The sequence below is a fragment of the Paramormyrops kingsleyae genome, chromosome 1 (genome assembly GCF_048594095.1).
Source record: "Paramormyrops kingsleyae isolate MSU_618 chromosome 1, PKINGS_0.4, whole genome shotgun sequence".
Lineage (NCBI taxonomy): Eukaryota > Metazoa > Chordata > Actinopteri > Osteoglossiformes > Mormyridae > Paramormyrops > Paramormyrops kingsleyae.
In genome coordinates, this window is record NC_132797.1 from 24423270 (window position 1) to 24444114 (window position 20845).

Genomic DNA, 20845 nt, shown 5'->3' on the forward strand with positions numbered 1-20845 from the left:
TTGGAGGATGGATGGATGAATGGATGGATGGACAAAATCATATTTAATAAAAAAAAAAAAACGTTTGACGTTAATCAGGCTACAAATGAAGGGATCTTTGTTTCCAGTATTTAACAGTAATAAAAGAAATACTACACCTTGTTTTTGTGACCATTTTGTGGAATGTTCTATGAATCATTATTGATGTTGTCCATAAATAATGACCATGCAATTTAGAATACCCCCTTCCCAATTTCTACCAAATTTCCCCCTGGGATCAATAAAGCATATCTTTTTTTTCTTATCTTACATGACATAAACTTCCACAATGATGGTATGCACCAGTGTGTTTAAAATCACTATAACCTTTTCATATACGTTCATTTCACAAGCGAATAACAGTTCTTTATAACATTACAGAGTGAGCTCAAGAAATAAATCAACAAGCAAGCAAACAATTCACTAAGAGCACCACACACGCACACAAACACACACACACACAGACAGACCACTCATCTAGACACTGCTGAGAACATTATAGGTTGTAAACAAATGGGTCCCTAGTTACCAGAACCTCCATGTTAGACGAGCCATCCAATAGACAATGGGGATGCCGGTGACTACTGAGAAAATATCACTCTCATGAGGGCCACTTCTGACTCTGATTAGTTCATTATCTGCAAACACTCCCTGTAGCATAACATATCGATCGTCAACAACAGCTTGGACTTGCACATTTAGGGTACGTTCATTTAGCAGATACTTTTATCTAAACAAATGCACATTTTGCAGAGAAAGCAGGGTCAGACAACCCCTGCAGCAACTGGGGCTTAATGGCCTTGATCAAGGGTTCAAAAGAAAAAAATAGCCTGTTGAGCCTAGGATTTAAACTGACGACCTTCTGAACACAGGGACGGTATCCTAATCTACTCAGCCACACACAATCCCCTCTGAAACTGACAAAAGATGAACATAATAATGAATCGTGTAGATCTGCACTGTCCTTCATATCCTTAAATTATTTTCAGTACTTTGTGAACATTTTCAACATTTTCACAACTAACAATGGAAGGAATCCATTACAAGCAGCTGGTTGGAGGTTCCAGAACAGAACCAAACATTGTGGTCAAAATCCTCTCACCTTAATCACTACATTATCTGCAGAGTTTAATAACACACGCAGCTGCGTAGCTAAATAAAAACTCATCGCATTATAACACACTCATCCTATTTCCTACTGCACCAAAAGCTATGTTTACCAGTTAATAACATTCTTCTGAAGTGCTGATATATTCCCATTGTCTACAGGAAGTATTAAACCACCCCCAAACTTTCCATATTTTATTGTGTTGTGACCTGATATCTTTCAACTTGACGTTTAATGCATGTAAATTAGATTATTCTTTTTCCATCCCCACGTGCATAATACTTTCATTGTGGGTTTTTCATTGGAGGGAAATTTTAAAAAAAACAAAATCTCAAAGGTTTTCTTAGAGAATTATTCACACAGTTTGTGATTATGCTGTTACATAATCTCAGCCTCAGCCATTGACGGATTCAAGCTTTGAATTCAAGCATCATAAGATGACCGGAGAATAAGCAACAGATCATATGATTTCAAAATTATTGCCCATCTCTGTAATGCTCCACAACAGAGGGTTACAGAGAAGAGATGACCACAAAAACCAGAAAGCTTTTAGAACAACAGCAACAGCTCTGGAAGGATGCAGACCAATGAGCAGATAACTACAAAGGTAAACAGTATACAGCAGCATTGAGAATCGTCAAAAAATCAAGATTATAGGCCGAAAATTACATAGGTAAGAAAATTATTGATCAGAGAAGACACCAGGGATAACAATGAAAGACCTACAGACAAATGTGTCAATAACACATCTGGCTTGTGTATGGAGGAGGAAGCAATTTCTGGAATTTTCCATGTAAAAATCCTTAGTAATATTTGCAAAAAAACTCTTTTCTGCCATTCAGTTAAACAAAAATGGGAATATTTAGCCTCACTGGACAGTGTGATATCTGGTGCAATCCCAGGAAATAACCCAGCTATATCCATCCTTACTGTGAAGTCTGATGGTGGCAGTACCACGTTGTGGAGGTGCTCTTCAACACCAGGATCTGGGAAGCTTGTAAGGTGAGAAGCCAGAAGGTAACAGAGAAAATAGAAATCCCTTTAGGATAACCAGCTTCCAGACTCCTACAAATGGTAATTCAACTTGTCCAGCAAGACTACTGCAAACTCCTTAAACTTACTCTGTAGTTTAATGGTTTAAACATTTCTTCTCTAATTTAAGGTGCCTTTTTCCATCAAACCAGCCTTGAAAAATGGCCCTGCCATGGGATTTTCATGCCCAAATGAATATTAATAAATACGAGTAGACTGAGCACATCATCAAAATGACACTGGATGAGGTGTAAAGTGTCAGTGTCCTAGAGTGAGGAAGGCAAATCCTGCTATCCCAAGTGGAGTATGATGATTACTGATTGAGTATCCCTAGTGGAGTATGATGATTACTGATTGAGTATCCCTAGTGGAGTATGATGATTACTGATTGAGTATCCCTAGTGGAGTATGATGATTACAGTTCAATCCAGTTTGACAGAACGTGAGTTGTAGTGCCAAGAGAAAAGGGTGAATATTGTGTGATCTAGATATCGAAGCTGATAAAGTACCCCTAAAAGGCTCGTAGCCATAATTACTGCCAAAAGATCTTATGCCAAGTCTTTGGTAAGGGCAGTGAATATTTATGTGACAAAGCTATTTAAGCTTGTTTTACGAAATTAGCTAAACTTACGCAATTCATTTCATAGTGTAACAACATGTAAATTCAGAAAAAGGCTGGAATTTCCTGAGGAAGGATTTTCTAAGAAACCCGGGGTGCAGATAGATTTGGCCTCCAGGGGGCGTGGTGAAGGTGTGAGGAGCAGGATGCAGGGTGGATAGCACAGTAATCATGCCAAATGTCATAAAAGCACAGCAATTTGACGTTTAATCTTAAGTTCCCCAAAACACAGGGGCCATTTCATCCAAGAGCTTTTACTAAAGGTCTCAAGGGAATAGAATTTACTTTTAAGGATATTAGATCTATTTAATGATAAATGCCTAATGTGTCTACAGCTGAACCTTTTCCAAGGCAATTCAAGGTAGCATTAACAATATCCATCAATGCAACACGTTGTTTTCAGTATGAATGGGCCTTAAGTTGAGTAACTGTAAACCAGCAGACCTGATTAAGCCAAAGACCCCAGTATCACATTACCCTAGATTACTTTAACGGTAGTGTGGCTGGTATTAGGACAGGCAGGTTCCGGGGGCCCAGCACTTTACAGGAGCCACAGTACAGGCATGGATACCCTGGCAGGTTCCGGGGGCCCAGCACTTTACAGGGGCCACAGTACGGGCATGGATACTCTGGCAGGTCCTGGGACCCAGCACTTTACAGGGGCCACAGTACAGGAATGGATACCCTGGCAGATTCTGGGGGCCTAGCACTTTACAGGGGCCCTTGAATACACAAAAGCAGTAGTTGCCCAAACCAAATGTATCAGGATCGTCCCATTCTGCATGGGATGAGATTTGTCCCCTATTTTTGTAGTTTTACCCAAAGTGACAACCCTAATGGGGGTGGGGGTGCATCCTTAGTGACGTTTGGCTTAGCGACGCCCCCCACAACCAGGTGAATTAGCATTTCTAAGTTGCCCAAAATGTGTGTGTACCACCCACCCCCCCCCCACCCCCGAGATGGAGTGGCATCGCATTCCGAGTGACCCCCCCCGCTTCCTGGAACAAGGCTCCAACCTCAGCCTGACTCCCATATTGGATAAGCGGTTTTAGAGAGGATGAATGCAGCCGGTCTTGTGTTCTATTCTTTCTTCCATATGGGCATGAGCTCACAGCAGCTCCCAAAGCTCCTTCCCCAGCGTCTGCTACCATGCCGCCTCCTCATTGCTGCTACTAGCCCTTTGTCACAGCACAGCCTGGCAGTTCTGCTTCAGCCATATTGACAAAGCGCATCTGTGAATCTTTCCATTTACAGCACACCTCCCATTCGGTCTGCTTCCCCCATTCCTGATAAGTATATGCCATTCCACAGTGTCTTTCCTGGGACAACTCAACTGACATGCATTAGAAAGAATGACCTCCAGAATGACCTCCATGTTTACATTACCATTACAGTACCTGGAGATATTAGGGGTTAACACATTTGTTTACTGCGTCAAGTCTGAGGTTTGAACCAGCAACCTTCCAACTACAGGCACAGTGTCCTAAACTGCCGACACAGATATACAAGCTGCAACGCTGATATCATGAACAAAGTCAGTTATCCTGTCTCAAACTGGCAGACACATCTTCTCTACATTTTTCAGTTTTACTTGAAATAAAATTCCCCTATGGACCAGTCCTTGCAAAATTTCACAGCACAAACTAAAGGGTCAAAACAGTTATTCCATCCATTTACTTCCTCTCAGAACAGTTATTTATTACATTAATTTATTTAAGACTTTTATGAAAATGTATTTTTCCATGATTACTGTGATAAGATTCCTCAACACACAATACTTATTTTTTTCTTCTTTAGTAATAAGATGATCATTTTCATGTTTTGTTTTCTGCTATGTGGATCACAGCCTGTTTCACACAGTGAATCACCCTCACAGTTATATCACGCTGATGTTATTTGAACAAGATAAGCATCTTTCAGTAGATAAAGATTCCAAATATGAACATTATTTGTTGGTACCAAGATGAAAGAGATACTGGTGGCTTGCATAGTCCATAAATCATGTTCACCATAGAGGCTCAAGTCAACAAGCAGAAGAAGCATCTACTCAAGTTAAGGATGACTTCTCATAAAAGAAAGAACCAAGTTCACTCCTGCTGATGTCAGAATTAAGATAGACTTTATTGATTCCTTTATTGATTTATTTTTCATAATACAGTTGCTGTGATAGAGCAAATCTCAGTCATTTAAGATGGGAATTCTGTGTAAGAATTCTGAACAGGAAAATGAACACGTATCGAATGTACTTTCAAGTTTTGAGCTGCAACATAGTACTATGTTGTCATAGATACGAGCACTTTTCATAGTTTGCACTTCAATGACTTAATCATGATTGTGAAACACAAAATTAGCACAGACACAAGGAATGACCACTAAAAGTGCCCAATCCGAAAGCTTAGCTCTTTATCAAGTTCCAAAAAGGCTATTTAATCTTCATAAACAGATCACAGACCGCAGATCAGTCACCAGTTTAATATAACAGCATATTTTATATCTACAGGATAACTTTTCAAAGAGGATGTATTCATTTATATGCAGTCATTCCATTTCAGCTGTGAACTCCCCCCCCACACACACACACACACACCTGAGCCAAATCCAGCATGGCAGACAGCAGTTCTCCTCTAGTGATGACTATGAAACAGCTTCTCTTTTCGGGAATTAGTGTGAATGACACATTGTAGCCAGTATAAATAGAACTTGGCCTTTTAACTATATGACATACCCAACTATCCTATAACCACTGCGGGTGGCCAGGGTGACAGGGGGCCACACACACACACACACACACACACACACACACACACACACACACACACACACACTATGGCCAATTTAAAGGTGCCATTCAGTCTATGTGCCTGCCTTTGGACTGCAGGAGTAAATCCACACGCCACATGCAAACACCACAAACACAGCAAAGGTGGGATTCAACCCCACAGTAATATAATGAAATAAGTAAGAAAAGTTCTGTGTAGTTACAATAATACACAAAAAAATACATTATCTGATTAATGACTTGTTTTTGCAAGTGTGTGTGTGTGTGTGTGTGTGTGCGGATGTCTGTGTGTATATATAAATATGCATGCATCTGCTTATTTTAGGTTATGCAGAACCTTTATATGCAAATGTTATTTAGTAGAAAACTGTGAATAGAGGTTATTTATAATTTTTATGACCAAGCAGCTTTTTCAATGGCCACCCATTTTTGTGTCTCTGTGTGCATTTGTGTGTGCGTGTGTGTGTGTATGTGTGTGTGTGTATGTGTGTGTGTGCGTCAGTGTGTATGAGTGCAAACACGTCTTCTGTCAGCAGCGTAACAGCACAGGCAGGAGAGCACGTTCCGGAAGAGTGGCCATGTCTTAAATTCTCTGGGAAACCAGAATATTCTTACCCGTGACCCAGTAAGGGATAGAGTCGGATCTCAGCCTGGCCTTTGGGTATATCATTACATTCATCTCTTCACTGAGCAACAAGTGCAATTAAGGTCCAGGCCCTGGCATTTTCAGCTGGGGGTGTAAAACTAGTTATTTTCTCTGTCTTTTCCTTCTGTCAGATGTAACAAGGTCACTCTATCACAGCGGAGAAAGTATTCTGTCTGACAGCTGAGTGCTGGGTTATGTACCTGCAGGGGGCGCAGTAGGGCCATAGATACCATGGCAGATTCTATCTACGCCCCTGTCTACCTCCATCCATGGCATTATTATCACTTTTAAATAAATATAATTTAAATGACAGAAAAGAAGGAGGGCGTTAATCAACTCCAACAAAGTCCAGAAGTGAAGGAAACAAAATAAGGTACAGAACTAAAAAAAACCCAGCTTCACCCCTTTTTTTCACATCATTAGTAATTTCACTGTTGGGCCCTTTGGAAAGGCCCTTATCGTCCTGTCCCCCCCCCTAAAATGTAAACAATGATATCAGTCTGAAGTTCAAAAAAAAACTCAAGGGACGAAATACATATCTGGTTAATAAAAGCAAGACTGGTTAACAAGTGGCTAAAAAAAAATCAGGTCCTTTTCTTGTTTATTTAAATTTCACACTTCCAGATAAATCATAGGAAGTCCACATATTGAACGTTTCAGCTCATTGGCCATTGTCCAGCAAAGGCTCACCCTATCAAGAGCTATTTTGTTCCGCATCAGCACCTGTATCAGTTAACCCAGTCAAATAAATAAAATCCCAGCTCTCCTCAAGTCATTATCGGGGGAAAAGTTCACACTGTCACTCTGGCTCCAGAAAGCATACCATGGAGAAAAAAGCATTTAGACCAGAAACAGCGTTTTTGTTGGCCAAGTCTCTAGTATCGCTCAAAAGCTTTCATTAAAATGTAATCTGAGGTACACCTATGGCTTCCATTGCTTCAGGCTATGAGAGGAAACTTTGTTTTACAGTAAGCTTTCTGACAGATTCTGGAAAAATCCCCAAGATGGCACTTAAAAGTGCTGGAACCCTAACCATCCCTATTTCGATTTCAGTTCGGATCCAATTCCAAAACTGCCCATACAGATTCCGATACAAGAGCTCTTTTTAGTTTAATATTTCAATAAAATAAATGTACAAACCCCATTTCCAGAAAATTTGGGATATTTTCTAAAATGCAATAAAAACAGAAAAGTTGGGACAAAGGCATCTCTACCATTGTCTTTCCTTTTAATAGAAATAATAAAATTATGAAAATGCATAAAACCACATGCGAAAAAGTAAAAAAACGCAATACAGCATGGTACACTTTTCATTGTGTTTTTTGGCTTCCCTAGTGTGAATATATCCTTATACCCAATCACTATACCTCACCTGCTAACAATTAGCCTGCTTAATGTAACTGGTGCTACTGGAATATTCTGTGTCTTATTTTATCTCTGTCCCAACTTTTGTTGAGTGTATTGCACCCATCAATGTTGTGTATATTTCCAAAATACAATTAAGTTGGTCAGTCCAGCTGTTGGGTATCTTTTCTTTGCACTTTTGTCAGTAAAGGTTCACATGAATTAACATATTGCAGATTTTCATTTTTATTACATTTTAGAAAATATTCATTTTTTTTGGAAATAGGTTTTGTACATATAATATATAAAGATTTACACTTTTATATTATTAATATTTTTTGAACTAGTAAATACAAATTTAAAAATCTATGGCAAAAAAAAATTTAATTGCGCTACTGGTAACATACAAAACGTACTGTTCCAAATTGTCTGTACATTTTGTTTTAAGCGTTTTTGAGGCATTTGTAGTTCAATGAGAGGACATGCACGTGCCGAATGCTTAAAATGCCTCACAAATTTTCTCCCACTGGCAACAGCATCACTCACTCACGATAGCAGCCTGTCATATACAGTATGACAAGCTGTAGTGAGTCCGCAAAACAGCTCAAGCTAGTAACTCCCAAATAATTGCCTTATTCATAGTACTTACATTGTCTCATACAATTGGATGCGCTTTGTTTATTGGCTAAAGGCTACTTCCACCTATCAAAACTTTGTTTTTACAAAGATTGTAAATCCCTACGCTACTAGTTGTCAAAAACGTGACCAGATCGTCCAGACCGTCACCCTCTTATCTGATGTTCTAACTCTCCTTCTACTGTAAATAGTATGCATATGACGTCACAGTATGCGGAAGTCGCTGCACTCACACAGTCCGAGTGGCAGCGTTAGCATTCAGCTTGAATGCTGCTAAAAAACGTATCTAAAATGGGAAAGAGCTGTGATTGATTGTACAAATCGATTTAACAAGAAATAGGAGCCATCTTTTCACAGGCTGCCGAAACTAAATAAGTAAGTATCGGACGTGGCTCGGTCACATATGGCCGATGCCCGATTCGTCTCATAGGTCTGGATCGGTGCCGATACCTCTACTGTACACTACGCAAGAAGAACTTCTTGGTTCTTCTTTTTGATGACATACTGTTAGAAAATGTGTATATATAGACATGAATTAAATAGAGTGCCTATATTAAACATAAATGAGGGTTCTTTGGCTCAACAGGTAAAGTTTTCAGATGAGCCTTAAGCGTCAGCGGGCCAAGCTGACTAAGCATAGCAGGACACGTGCAGACATCAGAAAGAAGGCTCACTCACGCGCTACAATAGGGCTTCTTCTCATAGCCTTTGTAGTTCTTCATGTTCAGGGTCATCTTGCACACCTCGCAGTGGAAGCATCCTTTGTGCCAGTTCTAGAGGAGAGAAAGCACACGAGGAATCAACTCAACAACTAGTATGAGGTTTGTAAAGCTTAATAATCCCAGCTTCCTTCTGTCAAATCTTACTTGCTGCAAATCTCGTCAATGTATTCTGCCCTACAAAGGCAAAGCACTGTAACTATGCTGACAGTGAAACTGAGAAAAGGGGTCTCAGTGTTTTTTGATTGTGTACTAAGTAAGCGGTAGCATTATTTTTTCAAAACCAAGCATAGCTACACTAAGATTATTTTGTCACGAGATAAAACAGGGCCTGAGAGACCTGATTTTGGTCATAACTCAATTTTAATAAGCTATGCAATTATAGTGTTTTGTCTTTGCAAGGCAGTATAAAATACATCTTTTGTAAGCATGCCAATCAAGAAAAGAGGTATATTCATTTAGTCATCTGCAAAGATCTTAGTGTGCAAACACGACCTGAGTGTGTGTGTGTTTTAACTAACACTGTTCCTTTGGCTGACACTTGACTTAGTGGTGACATTTTTTTTAGTCCTCACAAGGAAAATCTCAATTTTCTAAAAATGTGAATGCAATCAAAACACCAAAATAGCCAAAAATCTTGTATTTCATTTGATTGATTTGATGCTTATGGTTCAGGTTAGGGTTGGGTAGGGGTTAAGGTTGTCATCGTTGGGATTAGGGTTTTGCCCATAAAGATTAATGGACAGTTCCCACAGAGGTAAATACAGATGTGTGTGTGTGTGTGTGTGTGTGTGTGTGCGTCTTTGCGGGATGTTTGCTGCTGATCAGACATCAGGGAATCAAAATAAGGTACAGAACTAAAAAAAAATATCTTGCGGGAAATTTAGTAGCTTCTACCAACCACTGCCCAATAAACAGAACCTAAAATTCATTATAGCAATTATTCAGATTTATTCAAATTGGCACACTTTTTCAAGCACGTCAATAAGCAGACTTTTAGAAACCCAATAAACACCTCCACTACTGTCAATATCAATTGATTAAAGCATACAGGTGACCCACTATGGCACTGTAATGTCTACTTTTGTCTTGTTATTAGTACATTTCTTTGAAAGTCTTCTTTTATTTTTTTTATTACTGCTGTATGTCAAACAATGATCCTTTTGTTTACAACTGAGTCACGGATGCATAATTATTAGTGGAAGTCAATCTAGTTTTCAGAAAACACACGATTTGCAACTTGATGTCATTTCGATGTAACATCATTATCAAATGACAGCATATGTTTGAGATTGCACACAATCATTTTCAGTTTCAAAGTGGTAACAAATCCAATACAACAGTATAATAGGCACAACATCTCAACTGTTTGGTAAAATTAACATAAGAATCCTACCTGCAACATAAGCATTCGCATCATATAGAAAATCATTATAAAATGCGGACATGGTAGCTAAATGGGATTATTGTCACCTCTGTATTTTCATGTTCAGACCAAAATACAGTTTAATCGCCAACCAGACCCCCTTCCCCAATGGTCATAGAAAAATAGTAAGAGGCCATCTGACGACTCATATAGCCCAGGGACTGTGTGCCCTGAGACAGACAAGCATCTCTTTCAGATGTCCCCAGGCCCGCGGTATCTGCTAGCTGGGGCAGGCTTCCGACTCCCTGGGACCCTGTGCTGGGTAAGTGCCTGTGGAAAATGGATGGATGTTTATCAAATGTGCTAATTGCTAACATTTGTGTCACCACTTTTATGTTCCTTCCAAGTACAGGGTCTCTAGGGTATTAATGTGTTATGGGTTGCTACGGCAAGACCCCTAATGATGAGTATAAACATTGATCCACGATTTCCCTTGCTCGGACGCGGGTCACCGGGTCCCCCCCTGGAGCCAGGCCTGGGGGTGGGGCTCGATGGTGAGCGCCTGGTGGCCAGGCCTACACCCATGGGGCCTGGTCAGGCATAGCCTGAACAAGGCACATGGGTCCCCCCTCCAATGGGCTCACCACCTGTAGGAGGGGCCATAGGGGTCGGGTGCAGTGTGAGTTGGGCGGTGGCCGAAGGCGGGGACCTTGGCGGTCCAATCCTCGGCTGCAGAAGCTAGCTCTAGGGACATGGAATGTGACCTCTCTGGTGGGGAAGGAGCCTGAGCTGGTGTGCGAGGCTGTGAGGTTCCGACTAGATATAGTTGGGCTCGCCTCGACGCACGGCTTGGGCTGGAACCAGTCTCCTCGAAGGGGGTTGGACCCTCTTGTTCTGCTGGGGGACTTCAATGCTCACGTGGGCAATGACAGTGAGACCTGGAGTGACGTGATTGGGAGGAACGCCCCCCCCCCGTTTTGAACCCGAGTGGTGTTCTGCTGTTGGACTTCTGTGCTCGTCACGGATTGTCCATAATGAACACCATGTTCAGACATAAGGGTGTTCATATGTGCACTTGGCACCCAGACACCCTAGGCCGCAGTTCGATGATCGACTTTGTAGTCGTGTCATCGGACTTGCGGCCGCATGTCTTGGACACTCGGGTGAAGAGAGGGGCGGAGCTGTCAACTGATCACTACCTGGTGGTGGGTCGGCTCCGCTGGTGGGGGAGGAAGCGGCCAGGCCTGACAGGCCCAAGCGTATAGTGAGGGTCTGCTGGGAACGTGTGGCGGAATCCCCTGTCAGGAGGAGTTTCAACTCCTACCTCCGGCAGAACTTCTCCCATGTCCCGGGGGAGGCGGGGGATATTGAGTCCGAATGGGCCATGTTCCGTGTCTCCATTGTGGAGGCGGCTGACCGGAGCTGTGGCCATAAGGTGGTCGGTGCTTGTCGCGGCGGCAATCCCCGAACCCGCTGGTGGACACCGGTGGTGAGGGATGCCGTCAAGCTGAAGAAGGAGTCCTATTGGGCCTTTTTGGCCTGTGGGACTCCGGAAGCAGCTGATGAGTACCGGCAGGCTAAGCGGAACACGGCTTCGGCGGTCGCTGAGGCAAAAACTCGGGTATGGGAGGTGGTTAAAAAGCTCCTCGGTGGCCGGGCCCCGGGGGTGGATGAGATCCGCCCGGAGTTCCTCAAGGCTCTAGATGTTGCGGGGCTGTCTTGGTTGACACGCATCTGCGGCATTGCGTGGACATCGGGGGCGGTGCCTCTGGATTGGCAGACCGGGGTGGTGGTCCCCATCTTCAAGAAGGGAGACCGGAGGGTGTGTTCCAACTATAGGGGGGTCACACTCCTCAGCCTCCCTGGTAAGGTCTATTTGGGGGTGCTGGAGAAGAGGGTCCGTCAGATAGTCGAACCTCGGATTCAGGAGGAGCAGTGTGGTTTTCGCCCTGGCCGTGGAACAGTGGACCAGCTCTATACTCTCGGCAGGGTCCTGGAGGGTGCGTGGGAGTTTGCCCAACCAGTCTACATGTGCTTTGTGGACTTGGAGAAGGCATTCGACCGCGTCCCTCGGAGAGTCCTGTGGGGAGTGCTCCGGGAGTACGGGGTGCCGGACTGCCTTATAAGGGCTGTTTGGTCCCTGTACAACCAGTGTCAGAGCTTGGTCCGCATTGCCGGCAGTAAGTCGGACTCGTTCCCTGTGAGCGTTGGACTCCGCCAGGGCTGCCCTTTATCACCGATTCTGTTCATAACCTTTATGGACAGAATTTCTAGGTGCAGCCAGGGCATTGAGGGTGTCCGGTTTGGTGACCTCAGGATTAGGTCTCTGATTTTTGCAGATGATGTGGTTCTGTTGGCCTCATCAGACCGTGACCTTCGGCTCTCACTGGAACAGTTCGCAGCCGAGTATGAAGCGGCTGGAATGAAAATCAGCACCTCCAAATCCGAGACCATGGTCCTCAGCCGGAAAAGGGTGGAGTGCTCTCTCCAGGTCGGGGAGGAGGTCCTTCCCCAAGTGGAGGAGTTTAAGTATCTAGGGGTCTTGTTCACGAGTGAGGGAAGGATGGAGCGGGAGATCGACAGGCGGATCGGTGCGGCGTCAGCAGTGATGCGGGCGCTGCATCGGTCTGTCGTGGTGAAGAAAGAGCTGAGCCAAAAGGCAAAGCTCTCAATTTACCAGTTGATCTACGTTCCTACCCTCACCTATGGTCACGAGCTGTGGGTAGTGACCGAAAGAACAAGATCGCGAGTGCAAGCGGCCGAAATGAGTTTTCTCCGCAGGGTGGCTGGGCTCTCCCTTAGAGATAGGGTGAAGAGCTCGGTCATTCGGGAGGGACTCAGTAGAGCTGCTGCTCCTCCGCATTGAGAGGAGCCAGATGAGGTGGCTCGGGCATCTGCTTAGGATGCCTCCTGGACGCCTCCCTGGTGAGGTGTCCCGGGCATGTCCCACTGGGAGGAGGCCCTGGGGAAGACCCAGGACACGCTGGAGGGACTATGTCTCTCGGCTGGCCTGGGAACGCCTCGGGATTCCCCCAGAGGAGCTGGAGGAAGTGGCCGGGGAGAGGGAAGTCTGGGTTTCCCTGCTGAGACTGCTGCCCCCGCGACCCGACCTCGGATAAGCGGAAGTAAATGGATGGATGGATGGATGGATGAATGGGTTGCTACGGCAGCTCATTAAGGTTCCTACGTACACACAGAATCATATCTCCATGTGCACATGTATACTGCGTAGTATGTGTACTTGGTCATTTATTCTACTTTTACTCTGCATATTACATTGATATCACTATTTTACATATGATAGAAGAGATGCCATTTAGCTGGATGATTTGGCTGTAGATCAGGCAGACACTTTAAAGATCCTTACAAATGGCTGGACTTGGATTCTTGACGTGCCTTTGCTTGTATTGAAAAACGTTATTTTTGTACTTATTGTTAGTCTTGCTGCATAAGCCAGCTGTGATTCATTGTGAAAAAGCTTATCTAAATATTATCTAGACCATAGAGCCAGTAGTGCCCTATTATTCAGAGATATTCCCAGCATTCTCTGCAGGAAGTCACAGAAAAGGCTGCCCATTGTGATATGTGGTACCAGGAGCACATGCCATTGTCTTATATGTAATAGTAAAGCAATGGTCTGTATCCTGTATCGATTTTTAAAGACGTATCTTCACTTTAATGTAAGCAACACAGTAAGAATGTTTTTAAGTTAAAAATTACAGGAATCCTGCATTCACTATATAGACAGAAGTATTAGGACACACCTCTTAATCCCTGAACTCAAGTGTTTCAGACCCGTTGCAACGGGTGTATTAAATCAAGTGCCTAGACATGCAGTCAAGTTTACAAACATTTGTGAAAGAATGGGTCGTTCTGAAGAGTTCAGTGAATTCAGGCGTGGTACTGTCATAGGATGCCACCTTTGCAGTATATCAGTTTGTGGAATTTCTTCCCTGCTAGATATTCCACAGTGAACTGTAAGTGGTATTATTGCAAAGTGGAAGCATTTAGGAACAACAGAAATTCAGCCATGAAGTAGAAGTCTGCATAAAGTAACAGAACGGGGTCGCTGAGGTGCATAGTGTGTAAAAGTCACCAATGACTGCAGAGTTCCAAACTTCCTCTGGCATTAACCCCAACACAAAAACTGTGTACTGAGAGCTTCATGAAATGGGCTTCCATGGCTGAGCAGCTGCATGAAGGCTCACATCACCAAGCACAATGCCAAGTGTCAGATGGAGTGGTGTAAAGCACGCCGGCACTGGACTCTGGAGCATTGGAAACGTGTTTTGTGAAGTAATGAATCAGGCTTCTCTGTCTGGCAGTCTGATGGATGAGTCTGGGTTTGGCGGATGCCAGGAGAATGTTACCTGTCTGACTGCATTGTACCAGCTGTAAAGTTTGGTGGAGGAGGGATAATGGTGTGGGGCTGTTTTTCAGGGGTTGGTCTTGGCCCCTGAGGTCCAGTGAAGGGAACTCTTAATGCTTCAGCATACCAAGGCGTTTTGGACAATTCTATGCTTCAGACTTTGTGTTTGTGGTGCGGTGAGTTTTTGTGGAAGAACTTGACTGGCCTACACAGAGCCCTGACCTCAACCCCATCAAGCACCTTTGGGATGAACTAGTATGGAGATTGTGAGCCAGGCCTTCATGGTCAACATCAGTGCCTGACCTCACAAATGCCCTTTTGGCTAGGGCTGCTGGATTTGGGGAAAATATTGAATCGCGATTTTTCTGACAGAAATTGCGATTACGATTTGATTTGCGATTTAATTTTTTTATGTCAAGCTTCAGTTCTATATTCAGTGTGTAGTAATTTTAAAACATATGACACAGCATGAGATACCATCAGTATTAACTGATCTATATTCTAATGCAAGGATGAGAATTTAAAGATATGATGTGTCAAGTTAAATAAAGTAATAATGAAAACAATTGCAGCAAAAAGAAAAATAGCGATCTTGCAGGTAACGCTTATTACCCTCCTAATAACACTACAGCCGCCATTTCCCACGCCAATGAACAAGCAAGAAACTTCGGTGTATGCAGCCCTTTTGTTTGCGCTATTGTGTTGTTAGCTGCTGTTATTAACAATAATAACACTCAAAAAACAGTAATGTTCATAACAGAGTGGCTGTTCTGTCCTGAAACCGTAAAGCTGCACATTTTTAAACGTAGTATGCATTTTATAAAATGTTGAATAAATGGAAGTCGTTTATTGGTGATTTCATGTTGGTCGAAGTTTCCGCTTTTTGACAACTGTATACGGTTATTTTCTATACAAATCAATTCAGGTGAAACAAAAAATGTAGGCCTACGTGTTTATGGTTGCAAACTTTCAGACTATCACGCAAGAAATCTTACGGCAAATCTATATTCCATTCTGAACTTAAAATTAGCTGCATCAAAAACGTTACGACAGTTTGCAAACCCTACAGACTATTTACAAGGTAATAAAACTTACATACATGTAAATGTTTGTGCAGTACAGACAACAATAATGAGAGGTAAAATGCAGTTTTCGATTGAAGCAGATTATCATTCCTTTGCTTTGTTACTCGGACAAATACAAAACGAATGATTAAACATTATATGCGTCTCTTTTTGTATGCTTTCTAAGTAAGACTGCGTGCCCATACCCAACTGTAATAGCGATTAAAGCGATCTATTCTTTTAGTATTTATGTTAAAGCAAGACTTTTATTTTATTACTGTTGTGGGATTAGTCTTTGGAAACACTTAAATTTAATAAGCACAAAAACATATGACATAAACACGACAGTATTGTGGGTTTTACGGCTATTTTGGAGGTCACCGACTCCGCTGCTGTGAGAATTACTGACTGTCTCGTTGTTTTGATGGGTTAGCGGTATACTAATGCTATTGCCTATTATCAAAAACCAAAGGTATGATACGCTGAAGTATATTGCAGCTGGTGTTTAAAAGGAGCTCGCCGGTTCTCTTGATGATAGGACCTTTCTGAAACAATCTCGGACCATGAAATAGGAAGGCAATTCACTTACAGCTCAGTAGCGGAATCAATATTTTTTCCGCACCGCTAATGCAACATTTCCTTCGGGTTTCACGTGTTTGCTGTTTGTGGGCGTGTATTCCGTCGCCTCGGGCCTCTTCTGATTGGTGAGCACGGCGCTTGTGATTGGTGAGAACGACTGTCACATAGAGAGTACGGTACGAGTTTGGAAAACTATTCTTACAACAGTTTCAAACCCTGGGTCCGACGTGCTGTATAATGTATGTCCTAAATCGCAGCCTCAAATCGCGATTTTGATTTGAAATCGACAAATCGTTCAGCCCTACTTCTGGCTGAATGGGCAAAAAATCCCACAGACACACTCAAAAATCTTGCGGAAAGCCTTCCTAGAAGAGTGGCGGCTGTTTTAGGGGCAAAGTGATTAGTTGTCATTGTTGATACACAACAGAAACAAAATGTGTCCTCTGCATTTGTGACATAGCAGGGGGTAGCTAATTCAGGCGCCCAGGGAGCAGGGCTTGGAGGCGGTACCTTGCTCAGGGTACCTCGCTGGTCGGGGATTCAAACCATCAGCCTTTTAATTACAAGTATGATTCCTTAACCATTAGGCAATCAACTCAATACTAATGCCTGTGGATTTAGAATGGGATTTCACCAAAGTTCCTGTAGGTGTAATGGCCAGGTGTCCCTATACTTTTGTCCATGTAGTGTGTGTGTGTGTGTGTACTTACATACATACATGCACAAACACACACAGCTTTATAATTATATCTTTGTGGGGACTCTCCATTAATATATATGAGGAAAACTCTAATCCCAACATGACCTTAACCCCTACCTTAATCATAAGTAACCAAACGAAATATGAGGTTTCTAGCACTTTTAGATTTTTAATTGCATTCACAGATCTTTGTGGGGAACTGAAAAATGGTCCCCACAACGTCAAAATAACATGTTTTTATCCCCAGAATGTAACAACTATTCTGCTACTATACACACACTATATACACACACACTGCTTTAGTTTCCTTCTGTACTGTGCATAATACTTACAAGCAATTTCGTTTTGAATGACTATTTTCCTTATGATAAAATACCACGTTATGTTTGTTTATGATGATGATTATCTTAAATATATTAATATATTTAATTCTGTTTACCGCCTTATTAACCTCGCATTAATCCCCTTCTCTCTTTTTCACTTGGTTCTCCTCTTATCATTGAGCTGCTATAACTTCTGGCTTTAAATTTTTAAAGTCCTACAGGAAATTAAGACTTCTTCCGCTTTAATTTCCCTATTTTTAAGTGCATTTAATCATTCTTCCCTTGTAGATAATTACTGCGCATACTACGCTGACGGCGCAAAGTTGATTCTCGAAATGAATTAGAAACCTCTTAATTTTCACGTTAATGATAATATCAGATACTGACGCTACGGTAGGGTTTTAGTCAGTTTCGGGAGTTACAAAACACTTAGTCCGCCCAAAAATTTTAAGCAGTAGGCCTACATCCCCATATCATATAGTCACAACAACAGCAATATATACATACAGGCCCATGCCTCAGCAATAAAAATGATCTTCTAGTATACATTTTTTCGCTCTTTAATAACGGATGAGTCTACGATCCTGTCTCAATGTCTGTCACTCTCCACTGTTTGAAATTATTATGAATGTGAATCACGCATAAAACATACAAACCTTAGTGAAACAGATCATGAATTAAACTATCATAACCATAAACCCTATTCTATGTCTCATGTCACTTAATAACGGTCTTTGCTGTCCGTGCTGCTCATTTTTAATCCGATTAAAATAAGTTATACAATGCCATTCCCTATTTGACCACATGACCAACTACCGTTCGGTGTTTACAAACAGGATGAAACGTCAATAAGAAAAAATAAGTAACGCGCTATTTCGTCAAGTTTTGAAAACAATAAGCAATCATCACAATGCCGTGCTTCTCAAAAGGTAGATATCAATCAATAAATATGTATATTAGTTTTATAAAATGCCATACCTTATCCAAGCAGTTCACTTTTTCAGTCGGGTACACTATCTTTCCACATCGTGCGCACAGTGGGTTCATTTTTAACAATATATTTTCCCGTATTAACTATCAAGGCTTGAGGACTGAAATTAAGGCTTGGAATCGCCGTCACATAGATATGTTACTCCACATCCCGATGGGAAACGGAACAGCAAAGCAAAGGCCAACAAATGAAACAAGCGGCAAAGCACGTTTTCCAGCAATTGAAGGCTGAATAGATGCGGTGGTAATAAAGTGCTGGAGCTGGCCGGGCTGTGGGCGTGTAGCGCGGCACCTCGAAACTAATGAGCTGCAGGACAGTGGGGCAGGATGCTGAAGAAGGAAGGAGGGATGTGTGTGTGAGAGAGAGAGAGCGAGAGAGAGAGAGATGGAGTGCAGGAGACGAAAGAGAAGAGGATGCATCTAATTTAGCAGCTTCGGGAATATACAGGCTTGTACTTTGACGTTAGATTGATTTAATAGGTGAATAACTATAGATATTTACTTAATAGTCATAAATAGTATCAAATCAGTTTTAATAATTAAGTTTCAAGTACCTTAGTACCAGCGTAGAGTACTTGCTGATGACCACACTAATGACGTTTTATAACTGGAGATGTGTGCAGGATTATGCAGAGGGTGATCGCGGGCAACCTGGAGCAAAAGGCCAATTAGAGACGTATGTAATGCAAACTAATTACGAGAACGAGGAAACATCCATTTTTTTCTTACGCACTACCTACCAAGATGCAAGAATGCTACATTTTGTTTCCAAAGACGTCATTACAGAAGCAAATACTCAGAGCTACCCTCACACACTCCAAGGTTTCGGGTCCGATTCCGCCCCCCTCGAGCCCCTCCTCGCATGCTGAGAACTGTGATGTCAAGGAGTACGTAATGTTAATGATTTAAGTAGTCAATGGCCAACCGAGGAAGGAGGGAGCACTGCAAAATTTACCAGCGGGACCCTGCTCCCCGCTGGCAGGCAAATTTTACCGAGTTCTGACCGAGTGCATGGTCAGCAGGTTGCTGCTTTAAATCCCGCGCTGTCACTGTCGAGCCCTTAAGCAAATCCCAAAACTCCTAATTGCTCCAGAGATCATATGACCCTTATATGTATATGTTCCTATTTCATTCACCTGATATTGTAATGATATTTGATAACAATCACGCAAAATTCGTAACGATTTATGTCTGTTCTGCGCAGGTGACATCGCATCGTGCCCTTGTGTTGTTCAGTACTGCCTGAAGAACACGGACTGACGATCTAACCCAGCAAGCGAAAAAACAGCCCTTTTAAAGAAAATGCTTTTTCAATTACGATAAAATATTCTTGTGGGTATTGCTGTCTTAGAGGATCCTCACATGAATATCATTATAGGGCGAAATTAAGAGATTTCTCTGTCACCGCTAATCCGTTACACCTGTTTCCATCCTCGGAACTAATACCTTATCTATATAGGCTTATCTATATATTTTTTCGGATATATGCCCTAAAGAGGATTGAATTCTTCCTGCCAGTTGAAATTTTCTGAAGGATGTCTACCTTCAGAACATTTTCAGGTCTATCGACGCTATGAAATGACGCTCTTTAATTGATATCAAATTAAGCAATATGCAAGATGAAAAACACCAAAGTTTGTATTATTATAAATGAAAATAAAAAGTAATTCTTATAATTTAGAATGTTTTTGATCATAGAATTAGTTATTAGTTATTGTATTATTTTTTTTAGCGTAATTCCAATTAGTGTGAAAATGTCTCCATCTGTTGGTGTATTTTAATTCTGCAGCTAAATCAACGCCGTGGCCCACAAACGTAAAACGATTTTTTTTTTTGCTTACACTTTTATCCATCCATCCATTTTCTGTAACCGTTTTGTTCTATTCAGGGTCGTAGGGGGTCCAGATCCTGTGGGTGCGAGAAAGGGACCACCCAGGAAGGAGCACCAACCCATCACAGGGCATGCAAACACACTATTCACCCGCACATGCAAACCAATGGGCAATTTGGTAACTCCAATTAACCTGAACATGTTTGTGGAGTGTGTGTGTGGGGGAGGGGGGGTTGGAGAACCCAGAGAAAACCCTATGACAACATGGGGAGAACATGCAAACTCATGGAACTCTGGCAGAGTACATTTGAGAGATGAGGGTCAGACATTTTTCAGTAGATACCAGGATTAAGGGCCTTGCTCAAAGTCCCAACGGTAAAATTATTTTTCCTTTCACCGGTACTTGAACCGGTCACCTTCCAACCACGAGCAGCTAAGCCACAGGGCCACTCACACATTATTACTACAGCACAATTTACAGCACAGATGATTATTGAAATTCTCATTATGGAAGCTCCAAATAACAATGCAGTATTACAAAATAATAACAATACAATATGAATTATATAAAACAGTAATGAGTGTAGTTATTCTGTAGTGCAACATGCCTTGTGTTTATAGTTGTGTAAATGGAAGTGAGAATAACGCAGTGACTGCCTGATACAGGCCAGTAGCCTGTCATTACGGGGCCGATACTGCGCTCACATCTGCTAGATGGCAGC

At 42.2% G+C, this 20845-nt stretch overlaps 1 protein-coding gene across 1 annotated transcript in view; it reads right to left on the bottom strand.

The window, feature by feature from the left end:
* LOC140577594 (LIM zinc-binding domain-containing Nebulette-like) overlaps nucleotides 1-18619 on the bottom strand; it is a 39851-nt gene extending 21232 nt beyond the window's left edge. Inside the window, exons 1-2 of the mRNA XM_072712041.1 lie at nucleotides 18281-18619; nucleotides 8861-8955 (exon numbers count right to left, since the gene is read on the bottom strand). Of these exons, the coding sequence (XP_072568142.1) occupies nucleotides 8861-8955; nucleotides 18281-18349 (164 nt within the window). The 5' untranslated portion in view covers nucleotides 18350-18619. The remainder of the gene's footprint in view (nucleotides 1-8860; nucleotides 8956-18280) is intronic.
* Between the last annotated feature and the right edge of the window lie 2226 nt (nucleotides 18620-20845).